This window comes from Dipteris shenzhenensis, chromosome 14 (assembly GCF_047967505.1).
Source record: "Dipteris shenzhenensis isolate YYH24624 ecotype China chromosome 14, Dip_SZ_1.0, whole genome shotgun sequence".
In the NCBI taxonomy this organism is placed as follows: Eukaryota; Viridiplantae; Streptophyta; class Polypodiopsida; order Gleicheniales; family Dipteridaceae; genus Dipteris; species Dipteris shenzhenensis.
In genome coordinates, this window is record NC_141609.1 from 10720259 (window position 1) to 10733864 (window position 13606).

A 13606-nucleotide genomic window follows, 5' to 3' on the forward strand; every position below is an offset into this window, starting at 1 on the left:
CTCCGTCAGAACTATTCATCAGCGACCTACCCTTCCTGACGGCTGAGCTAAACAGTGACCCACGTTCAATCAGCATGTATCGCTCGTATAATGTATTTGATTCGACCTGGGATACCACTTTACCGCCTCCTAATTACCGCTTTCTTCTCGAAACTCTTGAGACGACTCTTATCAGTTTCAGCGCCCATATAGATGAGTTTGCCGGGTCTGAGCTGCTTACCTTGCATACTTTAGAAGGACCAAGGAAAGGTCTTAACTCTGCGTTTGTTTTCTGCACGCATATCTTGAGTGCCCATATAGATATAGTTTAAGCGAGCTTGCTGGACTCTGTAGGTAGTCGGCTCTCTGCTCCACGAGGAAGATTTCCTACAAGGTCCTCTCCACCACTCGCTGACAACCTTCTCCTTGCGCTTATCTAAAAAGCTTGCTCTTTAGCAGGGAGGCTAGGGTCGGTACTAGCATCCTTCAACAAAATCATCTAGATCGTCGGCATAACCTTCTGTCCTCTAGAAAAGTTTGTCACTTACTGCATGTGGGTTGAAAGGGTGCTTCAACAGCCTTCTGTATTCCTAATCCGATTGCAATAGAAAGTATATGTGACCTAAAGCTTGCGATCATGGGGACTCCTGCAAACCAGTTCAGTGGCTTTGGATCAGATTTCTACCGCTGGATTATCCAAGTGCTGACTGCTCCAACTGCTGGCTACAAAAGGTTGCGGAGCCAGAACTCAAGGAGGCGACGCGTGAGAATCGTAAAATTGGGGAAACGTAGGACGCTCAAGATCAAGCGCCTCCCGAAGCTTCAGTTTCGATGGATCTCTCCTTTCGCTCTGTTGGCTAAGTTAAGGGACGCATACGTCAATCTTCTCCTGGCTGCTTCGTCGAAACTCAGCTCCACAGACGCTCTAGTGATGGGCTCAACCTTTGGTGGAGGAATACCACATATGGGCTCGAGCTTTGGTCCGGTCATGAGCAAGGAGTATGAACAGAAGATACTGGTGGAGCTGTATAAGTCGATGGCACAAACGCAAATGATGCTACCCAGCAGCTCATGATGAACTTTTTTCATGAGTGTGCTAACTCTAGAAGATTTTCCAGATCAATCTCTTTACTATTATGTTGATGGAGGTGAAGTCAATCCATGATCGCAAATGATCAGACCTCCCGACGTTTTCTGTTCTTGGCGGTTGCCCTTGTTACACATCGTGCCAGACATCTACTCTCGAAAGGCCACATACTTCTTTCCTTCGGTTATTGCACATCGTGCTCAAAGGCTTCGAATAATTGATCTGTATAGGAGTTCCATTCTCAGCAACTGTCTCTCATGACTATTGTAGAGAATCTACTCAAATACTCATGGGTGTATTTGGTGTTTTCCTCTTTTTACTATGAAGTTTATGATTAATTGGCGTTTCTCTTTCGATTCATGGCATATGGAGTTTCAATTAGATAGCCAATATTCACTCGTTCAAGAACTCGTTGTACTAGCTCTCTTAGTGGCTTAGTTTCTTCAATTGTTCAACAAGACTAGAGCATGAATGGTTAATAAAATATTTTATGATAGTTAGCATTCAGCTTTAATGATAATTAGCACCTACTTTATCATTATGAGCATTCACTTTTAATGATAGTTAGCACCTATTTCATGATAGTTAGCATTCAGTTTTAAAGATAGTTTGCATCTATTTTATGGTTGTTAGCCTTCAGCTTTGTGATAGTTACTGCCTGTTTCGTGGTAGCTAGCACCAATTTTATGGTAGTTAGCCTTCACAGTGTTCATGATTTTTAGCACTTGTTTTATGATAGTGAACCTATCAGTTTTATGACAGTTAGTATTCCCACTACAAGATATAGGCTCTTTTTCGACGAAAATACTGACGCTTTTTATATTTTAAAAAAAATTTCTTACGAGCATAAACGTCGTCGTTATTAAAGTCGTTAAAAGCGTCAGAAAAGAACCATTGCTATAAAGCGTCGCTATATAGCGACATTGTTAAATGTCGCTATATAACGACACTGGTAAACGTCGCTATATAGCGACGATTAACAGAACTTTTAAAAAAGCATTAATGAGACTAAACAGGACCTTAACAAGCCTTGTTTTGTCCCACTAATGCTTTTTTTTATTTTGTAGTTACAAAAAAAAGTTTTTTATAACAAAATTTTCCTTGCAAAAAGGGTGATACAAAATCGCTCAAATGAAATGATCGAGGAACAAAAGCATATACATGTCGAACATATACAACATTGTTTGTTACAAAATTACCCTTTCAAAAGGGTGATACAAAATTGCTCAAACGAGCAGATATACAAAAATGACATACATGGCGAAGAAAATGCAAACTGCTACTACTACTCATTCGAATCGTCCTCGTCCGTGTCCTCGTCTTGTTGGCGTGATCCTTGGTCCTCGTGAGTTATACCTTCTCCCTAATCCTCGTCACGTGCATCTGATCCCTGGCCCTGGTGATCGCTCGCCTCCGGTGATGGGACGCTTGAGCTTTAACCCTAAGAGTGAACCATATAAATTAAAAATTAGATTGGAGCTTAAGGAATAAAACAATTTAAAAAGTGAGATTACAAGTAAGAGTAGACTTATATCATGCGAGCAGCCACCTCGGCCCAATTGACCATCGCTCCCATTGCCTCTTGCTCAATAAACCATGGCTTTGTTCATATGCGAAATGCGTGTCGCGTCTCTGCATCTGTAGGAAGATAACCCATCACAGCTTGCTATGGATCCAAATTACAAGAGTTAGAGTTATCTAAAGTGCATGTAATATATAGTAAAACAAATAGAACAATACATTAAATGAGAAGAAGTAGACTTACCATGATTGCCTCGAATGTCAATCGTCCGTCTACATCGAAGTGTGAAGTACCTACGATGTCCTTTGTAGCCCTCCTCCGACCCTCGAACATTTTGAGATGGTCCCTATTCTGCTTCTTGAAGAACTTCCAATTAGCTTTGTTTGCCCAGCTGGGTTTAGCTAATCCCTTTGTGATGGAAGTACACAAGGTTGATCTACGATGCTTCAAGACCAAACCCATGTGCTCTCATATAATTCTCATTAAACTCCCACTTTGGCGGGTTAGGGTATTTTTGTTTTAATTCATCGATGACTGCCTACTTCTTTTGGTCATCTTGATACCGCCAATCGGTAGCAATGCCGCTCTTGAAGTAATGGCTCATCAATTGCCTCATGGTGGCCATCACTGCTTTGCCATTTCTATCTTCTATTATCTCTCCGACAGCTGTGATTTGATAGGAGAGATCCCCTGATGATTAAGGAGGACTAATGGTAGCAGAGTCAGAAAGAGTGGAAGCTGTGCGTGCACTTCCCACTTCCCAAGCGAGGAGTAGCAGTGGGAGTAGGAGAGGGCAAGGGACCTAACTAATACTATGTCTTAAGACCAAGTGGTGACCTGTAGGAATGTGAGTGTGCTGACTCGTCTACATCTCCCGAGTCAGCACAACATAAGCTGCCCCTCCTACTCTTCCTTCCCTTACGAGAGGCACGCACAGGTGATGACCCCACAGTCGAAGGGGCATGAAGGGACGGCTGGGCAGTACATCCAACCATCAGTGTAGGGGAGGAAATTGTTGAGGTCCTTTGAGATAGCAGAGAGAAGAATCTCGCTGCCCCCTCATCGCTCATCTGTGCTACAAACTCGTTGAAACTCCCAACAAAGCCATGCGCGGCTAGCAAAGGAATTTCCCAAGGGGTAGTCGCAGTGCTACATCTGAGAGGAGTCGGACCAGGGGTAGTCACAGTGCTAGGTTCGAGAGGAGTCGGACTAGGGGTAGTCCCCTCAAGTGTCGCTTGAGAGGAATCAAAGTCCTCTTAAGCATATAGATCATGATGTCTCCTCATGCGAGGCTGTCCATACTTGTCGGACGTGTGACGTGATCCCATGTCTAACATAGACACAAACACGAAAACAAAAAACAAAAACCAAACATAAGCATAGGCATAAGCATAGGTATAGGTAAAGGAAAAGAGGAAGAAGAGGGAAAGGAAAAGAGATTAGAAGAAGGGAAAGAGAGAAAAAAAGGGAAAGGAAAGAAAGAAAGAAGAGAGAAGAAGAGGAAAAGAAGAGGGAAAGAAGAGGAGAGAAGAGGGAAAAGAGAGAGAGTGGAGGAGAAGAGGAAGAAGAAGGAAAGAAAAGAGGGAAAGAAGAGGAAGAAGAGGAAAAGAAGAGGAAGAAGAAAAGAGGAAGAAGAGGAAAAGAGGAGGGAAAAGAGGAGAAGAGGAGGGAAAAGAGGAGGGAATTAAAAGAGGAGAAGAGGAGGAAAAGAGGAGGGAAAAGAGGAGAAGAGAGAAGAAGAGGGAAAGGAAAGAGAGATTGGAAAAGGGGAAAGAGGGAAAGAAAGAGAGAAGAAGAGGGAAAGAAAGAAGAGGAGGGGGAAAGAGATTGAAAGAGGAAAGGAGAAGGAAAGGAGGGAAAGAAGAGGGGAAAGAGAGAAGAAGTTGGGAAAGAGGGGCGAAAAGAGGAAAGAGGGAAAAAGAGACATATGCTCATGTTTATGCATGAGCATATGTCTACTTCTCTTATGCTCATGATAAGCATAAGCATGAGCATATGTCTTCTTCTCTTATGCTCATGCTTATGCTTATGCATAAGAGGAGTCTTATGCATAAGCATAAGAGACATATGCTCATGCTTATGCTTATGTATGAGAGGAGTCTTATGCATAAGCATAAGAGACGGAGACATATGCTCATGCTTATACTTATGCATGAGCATAAGAACATGAGCATGAAAGAGGGAAAAGAGGAGAAGAGAGAAGAAGAGGGAAAGGAAAGAGAGATTGGAAAAGGGGAAAGAGGGAAAGAGAGAAGAAGAGGGAAAGTAAAGAGGGAAAAAGAGACATATGCTCATGCTTCTACATGAGCATATGTCTACTTCTCTTATGCTCATACATAAGCATAAGCATGAGCATATGTCTTCTTCTCTTATGCTCATGCTTATGCTTATGCATAAGAGTCTTATGCATAAGCATAAGCATGAGCATAAGAGAAGAAGACATATGCTCATGCTTATGCTTATGCATAAGCATGAGCATAAGAGAAGAAGACATATGCTCATGCTTATGCTTATGCATGAGCATAAGAACATGAGCATGAAAGAGGAAAAAGAGGGGGGGAAAGAGGAGAAGAGAGAAGAAGAGGGAAAGGAAAGAGAGATTGGAAAAAGAAAAAAAGATGGAAAGAAAGAGAGAAGAAGAGGGAAAGTAAAGAGAAGGAGACATATGCTCATGCTTATGCATGGACATATGTCTACTTCTCTTATGCTCATGCATAAGCATAAGCATGAGCATATGTCTGTTGAGATATCAAGCTCCACTTGTGATATGTAACGGTGACCGTTGTGCATTTATGTCACCCACTTGTTAGCTGTAGATGCGGTTGGTACACCACCCATGAATAATAGCTAGATGACAGCTATCCTTATGTACTCTAGTTCGTGGCTCAGTTAATATGCCACCTTAGTTAGCTGAGTTTGGTTTGAGACCCACATATAGGGTTCTTCTATTTCTTTATACCAGAGTTCTTTTGGCTTATACAGCTAAGAAGAGGAAAACTGTTTTAAGCCTCCACCTTTGTGTGTATTCCCCCATTGTGTATGTGAGAAAGCCGCAAGTGAGACTCCTTCCTTCTCTCCTACTATCTTCACGTGGTATCAAAGCCTGGTTCGTGGTAAGGAGCTCAAGAAAACAAACCAAATTCGCAGTGTCCTAGTAAGAGGACCAGTGTTGCTTTCCTTTTTCGAGTTTGGGAGCAAATCTCTACAGGTAGCACAGTCAGAAAGTGCAAGAGTGCATTGTCTCAGGTTGAGATGCCCTTCGGAGTGTGACTTTATTTTTCTAATTCGAGGCCATTTCGGGGTCCATTTTGGAGGTGGAAGTTCTCTGAAGCACTGAGAAAAAGGCCCTGTTTTTGCTGTGCAACCACTGCTCTACAGGTCGGTATAAAGTTGCCGTAGAAATTGCATCATATGCCTATGCATAGAGATACTGGGAGTTACAAAGTCATCCTTATTATTTGTTGATGCAAAATCATCACTAGGAAGTGATTGTGTGGTCAAATACCACTTTTGTCAGTTTTGCAGATTTGCCCGTGTGAGGCAGAAGCTGTGTTTTTTGCAGTGACAGAATATTTTGCAGTGTTTTGTAATGGCATCTGATTCTCTTTCACAGATTGTCACTGAAAAGCTTGACAAGAACAACTTCCAAGCATGGAAGTTTAGAATGATGAATTTCCTTATGGGAAAAGGCTATTGGGAGTTCATTACAGGAAATAAAGAAGAACCACTTCTTCCTAATGTTCCCAATCAACAGGAAATGCAGGCATTTAAAGGATGGCATGAGAGAGCCAGAAAAGTTATGTACTAGCTGTCTATTAGTATTTCAAATTCTATGATTGTGCATATTAAGGATGCAAGTATGCCAAAGGAGGCATGGGATACTTTGGCAAAAATGTACAGCACAAATACACAAGCCAGGAAAATGTAGCTCAAGCAGGAGTTGCACAATGTGCAGAAAGAAAATATGAGCATCAATGACTACCACATGAAGGTGAAGAAAATTGCAGATGCACTTGCTTCCATTGGGTCACCAGTGGAAGATGATGATCTAGTTTCTGTGACCTTGAATGGTCTAGAAAAGGATTATGCACAGTTCCGGACATCCATTGCCATCCGTGAGAAATTTCCTGATTTTGAGGAGTTGTTTACTCTTCTAATTTCTAAAGAGCAGAGAAATGGTGGTGCATCTTCTTCAAGAGGAACTTCAAAAGAAACTGTCTTCTACTCAAATGCTAGAAGAGGTAGAGGTAGAGGTAGAGGAGGCTGATCTGGAGGCCATGGTAGAAATCACAATATGCAGCAAACTCAAGAAAACCAGTCCTTTGGAGGAGGAGGTGGTACTCTAGAGGTAGGGGGAGCCAAAGAGGTCGTGGTGGATGGCAGAGAGGTCAAAATACAAACAGCAATGTTGAATGCTACTATTCTGGTAAAATGGGTCATATGGCTAAAGACTACTATAAAAAGCAGAATGACATCATGAATGGAAAATTGCAGCAACGGAATTATGCATCTTCTAGTAGATAGGGTGATGACAAAAATGAGCATCTGTTTATGATGCAGCACATGACGAATTCTGTGACAAGTGCAGAAGAAAGCAAAGATGTGTGGTATGTTGACTCAGGTGCGTCAAACCACATGACAGGTCATGCAAAATGAATGCAGGATGCAAGGAAAATGGAAAGACCAGGATTTGTGGAGACTAGTGATGATACTGCACATCCTATTGTGCAGATTGGTAAAATTCCTTTGTCTAAGGAGGATGGGAACAAGAAATACGTGTCTCATGTAATTCATGTCCCGAACATCACCAAGAACCTGGTTTCTATTGGTCAAATGGTTGAGCAAGGCTTGCAGGTCAGATTTAATCCTCATGGACGTGTTGTTGAGGATATGAAAAATAACAGTCGCTTGATAGCAAAAGGAAAGAAGAAGGGCAGGATGTTTACATTGGATGCGGACATGCCTGAATTGAGTGCAGCAATGTTTGCACATGGGACTGGTGTAGTTGCAGATATTGATATCTGGCATAAACATATTGGTCATGTTAATATACAACGACTTAAATCAATGTAGGCCCAAAACATTGCAGGATTGCCTAAATTCAAGGTTGCAGAAATGCATAAGGTATGTGAAGCTTGTCAATTTGGAAAACAGACAAGGAAACCATTTCCTAAACATGTTCAAGAGAGTAAGAAGCCATTGGAATTAATCCACTCTGATGTGTGGACTACTAAAGCTGCATCCATTGGAGGCTGTCATTATTTTGTCACTTTTATTGATGACTACAACAGAAAAGTTTGGGTGTATTTTATGAAAAAGAAAAGTGAAGTGTTTGGGCACTTCAAAGCTTTTAAAGCTATGGTTGAAAAAGAAACAAGCCTGCAAATAAAATGCCTAAGGTCAGATGGAGGGGCTACCTCTCAAATGAGTTTGCAAGGTTCCTGTTGGAGCATGGCATAAAGCAGCAATATTCATATAGTCATACCCCACAGCAAAATGGACTTGCAGAAAGGAAAAACAGGCATAGTAGAGAGGTATCTCGAGCCATGCTAAATGAAAAAGACCTACCAGATTATTATTGGGCTGAAGCAGTTGCTATAGTAGTTTACATAATGAACAGGACTCCCACTGCAGCAATACATGGCATGACGCCAGAGGAGATGTATACTGGTAGGAAACCAGATATTTCTCATCTGAAAATTTTTGGTTGCATTGCCTATGTTCATGTGCCAGATGAGTTGAGCTCCTAGTGTTGAGATATGGTGCCATGAGCACATAATTAAAGGCTAAGGTATGGTAGAGGAAAGAATTAAAGTAGCCACCCTAGGATGTGGACTACATGATGTGGAGATGTGGATTGAGGATATCCATAAGGAGAGATGTGGATGAAAGGATCCCACATGGTTTGACTATTCTAAAGGCTCTCTCTATATAAGAAGCCTATCATGTATTGTTGATCATATAGATTGAAATAGATTGAGTGTTTCCCATTTGGTTTCTCTTTCCTCATGCTTTTCATTATATGCTTTGAGCCTCCGTAGTCCTTACATCGATCTTATGTACACTAGGCTTAGCATGATCCCACTTTCTTGTCTTGGTATCAGAGCAGGTTTAGCTGAGTCTAGATTAGCTTTAGATAGAGTTGAGAATACTTTGTGAGAGTTCTTCAGTGATTTTCATTCATGTTGACTTGCTAGTTTCGGTCATTCTTACACTATGTTCTACATTGAGAGATGAGAGGTGTGAGAGTCTAGTTAGAGCTTTAACAAAAGCTTCTACAAGTTTATGAGATCCTGTGTGCCTCCACCTTCAACGTCTACTATGCCATGACTCCATCAATCGACTGTGACCTATACATAATAGGCAACGGTGCAGGGAGGGGCTTAGAAGATACAGAAGAAGGGTGATGAGAACCGGCAAAAACAGTCCAAACAAAGCTCAATGTAGCTCCAAGTTCCACGGCTCTCTATGGAGAATAAGGGCGCAATAAGAGCGAACGTAGGCATAGAGCGAAAGCCACCCAAAGAGATTTGAGCCGTTGAAGGCATGAAGTAGCTGAAGGCCAATTCTGAGTGCAGACACCCTCCTAGAGTCTTTGATCATTGGCAGCCTTGCACCATTGCTAGCTCACACAAGACACTCATGCCAAAGTCTGGGAAACTGCAACAAGCAAGAGCAGTGATAAAAGCTCCACTGTCGAGGATGAGGAGGAAGAAAGTGAATCAATGGGTGCTACAATACACGTGAAGGATGACAAGTTTGAGCGCAGCAAGCTGGTTTCCCGAGCTAGGAAGCCCATGAATTCTTTTCAAGGGTCTCGCATGAAAGTTTCATCGACGGAGCTCCCCATCATCAGAGAAGAATCGTTTTGGGCTCAAGAATCGCAATAGAACAACCTACAGCAATAGCTCTCCACTTGGGTCTTAAGTCCGAAGCTGCAAGGCAGCACTTGAAACTATGAACGTGAAGAAGTAAGCTAATAATCTGGCCAAGTCCTTCGACCTTCCTGACGCTGTCAATTGGAGGGCAGAAGGAGCAGTGACACCTACAAAAGACCAAGGCATGTGTAGTAGTTGTTGGGCCTTTCCTAGAACACCCCAATGAACTGCTCTCCAATGAGCTTCTACCATAGCCAACCAGCGATACCTTCCAACACGACCACCATCGTCGGTTAGTTAGATCTCCAATACTCCCATATTATTTTGCTTCAAGGACCCGCAACTACAATGACCGGCCTCCCTCACATCAAGCACCAACGCCTTCATACGGGAGGTTGCAGCCCGCACAACAACCTTTGTTGGCTATCAGCCTTTGTTTGCTAAGTCCCGCATAGTAGCTGCTATCACGATTGACCACCATGACTCCACCTGTAGGTAATCGCGACGGACTCCACTATGAGCAACCGATCACGTACCACGAGTGATGAACAGCCACAACAATAGCAACTTTGACAGAGACAAAGGATCAACGGAGAGGAGGATTTTGCGAGAGAAGCAGGCTCAGTATCATCCTCAGACGCCATAGCCATTCAATTTTCTTCAAAGCTTTCTTTTTCCTTCTAAGGTTAACCTTAGGCCACATGATATGCCAGGGTGACCGTTGTGCATTTATGTCACCGACTTGTTAGCTACAGATGTGGTTGGTACATCGCCCATGAATAATAGCTGGATGATAGCTATCCTTATGTACTCTAGTTCGTGGCTCAGTTAGTATGCCACCTTAGTTAGCTATGTTTGGTTTGAGACCCACATATAAGGTTCTTCTATTTCCTTGTACCAGAGTTTTTGTGGCATATACAACTAAGAAGAGGAAAACTATTTTCAACCTCCACCTTTGTGTGTATTCCCCCATTGTGTATGTGAGAAAGCCGCAAGTGAGACTCCTTCCTTCTCTCCCACTATTTTCACAAGGTCTTCTTCTCTTATGCTCATGCTTATGCTTATGCATAAGCATTGTGTGTATTCCCCCATTGTGTATGTGATAAAGCCGCAAGTGAGACTCCTTCCTTCTCTCCCACTATTTTCACAAGGTCTTCTTCTCTTATGCTCATGCTTATGCTTATGCATAAGAGGAGTTCCTATGCCCATCACTGCAACTAGCGCTTAAGGCACTAGCTGCAGGCCAATGCAAATAACAAAAATAACAAATGGAAAAAAGAGGAAGCACTTACTTGGAATAGTACGTCCCGCTCAGTGTTGTGGACTGGCCCTACAAAAGAGAGGTAACATACCATTTTTCAAATAAGATGTTAGAGGAAGGAGGAGATTATAAAAGCAAACTAGCACGTGCTAATGGACAAATGGACATGTGCTAACCAGCATGAAACAAATGCTACAAAGCATATGATAAATTTGCTAACTATTATATGTAAGAAAATTAATGATGTATTTACTTGCTATCCAAGCCACGTTGGAATGCGTAGTCTGTGGAATCACCATAGTACAATAGAAGAAAAGGTCTTTGAAACTTTTAAGAAAAGGAAAGATTCTGGCTAAGAATGAGATAGGAAAAAAGTTAAAGAATCGTAGATTAGATAATGGAGGTTAATACTACATCAAAGAATTTGATAGTTACTATTCATACCATGCAATTTTTAAAGAGAAGACAACTTCAAAAACACCACAAGAAAATCCTATGTCAAAAAGAATGATCAAAACAATCATGGAGCGTGCAAGGAGCATGAGACTACATGCAAGGGTGCCCTTATATCTTTGGGATGAAGAAGTGAATACAACTCTTTACTTGATAAACAAATTGCCTTCAAGTTCCTTGGATGGTGGCATCCGAGAAGAGTCATGGATAGGTAATAGGTTAACTATTCTTTTTGCCATGTTGATAAAGGTATAGAAAGAAGGTATAGACTTTAATAAAATATTATCTTCTGTTGCTAAAATGACTTCAATCAGAACTATTTTGAGCCTTGTGGCCGCAGACGACTTGCATCTTCAACAACTAGATGCGAAGATGACTTTTCTTCATGGAGATTTGGATGAAGAGATTTATATGCAGAAGCAACAGGGAAACGAGATAAAAGGAAAGGAGGAATTGATATGCAAGTTGAACAAAAGTTTGAATGGTTTAAAGCAAGCTCCAAGGTAGTGGTATTTGAAGTTTGACAGGTTTATCGCAGAATAGGATTTTAGTAGTAGATGTCATTCAAACCACTATGTTTATTCTCAGAAACTAGACAATGGCAAATATGTGATCTTGTTATTGTATGTTGATGACATGCTTATTGTAGGATCTAACATGCAGGATATAAATGTGTTCAAGAGGAAGCTGGCAAATACATTTGCAATGAAGGATTTAGGTGTTGCAAAGTAAATCCTTGACATGAAAATAACAAGAGACAAGAAAGATCACAAATTGGTATTGTCTCAATCTGAGTACATTGAGAAGGTATTGGAAAGATTTGAAATGAAGAAAGCAAACATGTTTCTACACATTTGGCTAATCATTTCAAATCATGAAAGGATATGTGCCCCAAGACACAAGAGGAGATAGACTATAGTCAAGGATTCCATATGCATCAGCAATTGGTAGCTCAATGTATGAAATGCCAAACATTGTACATGCAATGAGAGTTGTGAGAAAATTTATGAATAATCCAAGTAAAGAACATTGGATGGCTGTAAAGTGGATTCTCATATATTTGAGAGGTACAACTACTCATGCCAAGTTTCAAAGCTGGGCAGAGTTCGCTAGAGCTAGAGGCTGCGTAGGTTGGCATTAGAATCATCAGGACAACTAGCTAGGAGTGGGGTTAGCACAACATGATACACATGCATATCCAGATGCTTTCACAATCAAGGTATTCAAATGGAACACCTTCTCCCCTTGCAATACAACTTCAATGACCCGTTCCTCCGAATCTCACAAGATGAGATCAATCGTATCATACGGTTCGATCTACTCTAGCTCTATATATCACTGGCTTGAGGTGGGAACTAGGAGCTCCCCACCATGATCTAATTCTACCATGATCATTTCCTAAGAGTATCAAAGGATGATTTGATTACCAAGACCTAGTATCTAGTAGAAAAATAAGTCTTACACGCACTAAGGATTGCCATTGGACAGATGATGGTCTTGTCCCATTAGGTGAGGATCAAGCCAAGGAGAGCCAAAGGTGCACCTAGAGAACAACGGATTTTAAGGCTATGGACATTGTTGAAGGTGGAGACAAAGGAGCACTTTTTATATACTTGTCCCACCTACTATGAGATCCTAGGATGCTAGCACTGCTTCTTTCAAGAAGACACCCATTCGGGCCGCTCTTCTGGCTCATCCGCTTCCATGATGAGGTCTGCATTGGCCTCCTTTTACAAAGATGCCACAACATGCAGACACCCTATTACAGGACAACTAAGACAACAAGAGGTGACAGTACCACAAGAGGCTAATCGAGGATGACACGTCTTCGATTTCTATGCCTTTTTGTTAGTCCCAAGACATGTTGGGGTAGAGTGAAAGTTAGCATAGCATGGTACACACACATATCCAGATGGTTTGGCAATTAGGGTATTTAAATGGAACGCGTTCTCCCCTTGCGATACCACTTAAATGAATTGTTCCTACGAATCTCAAGAGATGAAATAAATCCTATCATGCGATTGGATCTTCTCCAACTTCATATATCACTAAATTGAGGTGGGAACTAGGAGCTCATCCACCATGATCTAATTCTACCATGATCACTTCCTATGAATATCTCTAGGCCCTAGTGTCTGCTAGACAAAAAGGTCCTACACGCACTAAGGATTGCCATTGGACAGATGCTAGTCTTGTCCCGTTGGCTGAGGATCAAGGCAAGGAGAGCCACAGGCACACCTAGACAACATTGAATTTGCAGGTTATGGACATTGGCAAAGGTGAAGACAAAAGAGAATAACTTATATAGTTGCCCCGCCTACTTTGAGATCCTAGGACGCTACCACTTCTCTCCGTAGGGACACACATTTGATCTCTTCTAGCTCATCCACTTCCATGACCAAGTTTGCATTGGCCTCGCTTTTAAG

General features: G+C 41.8%; 1 protein-coding gene across 1 annotated transcript; it reads left to right on the top strand.

The window, feature by feature from the left end:
* Positions 1-360: 360 nt before the first annotated feature.
* Positions 361-1404, top strand: LOC147894181 (uncharacterized). The gene has a single exon (XM_087384851.1). It carries the CDS (start codon positions 617-619, stop codon positions 1052-1054), a length of 438 nt encoding a protein of 145 aa, XP_087240977.1. The 5' UTR covers positions 361-616; the 3' UTR covers positions 1055-1404.
* The last annotated feature ends 12202 nt before the right edge of the window (positions 1405-13606 follow it).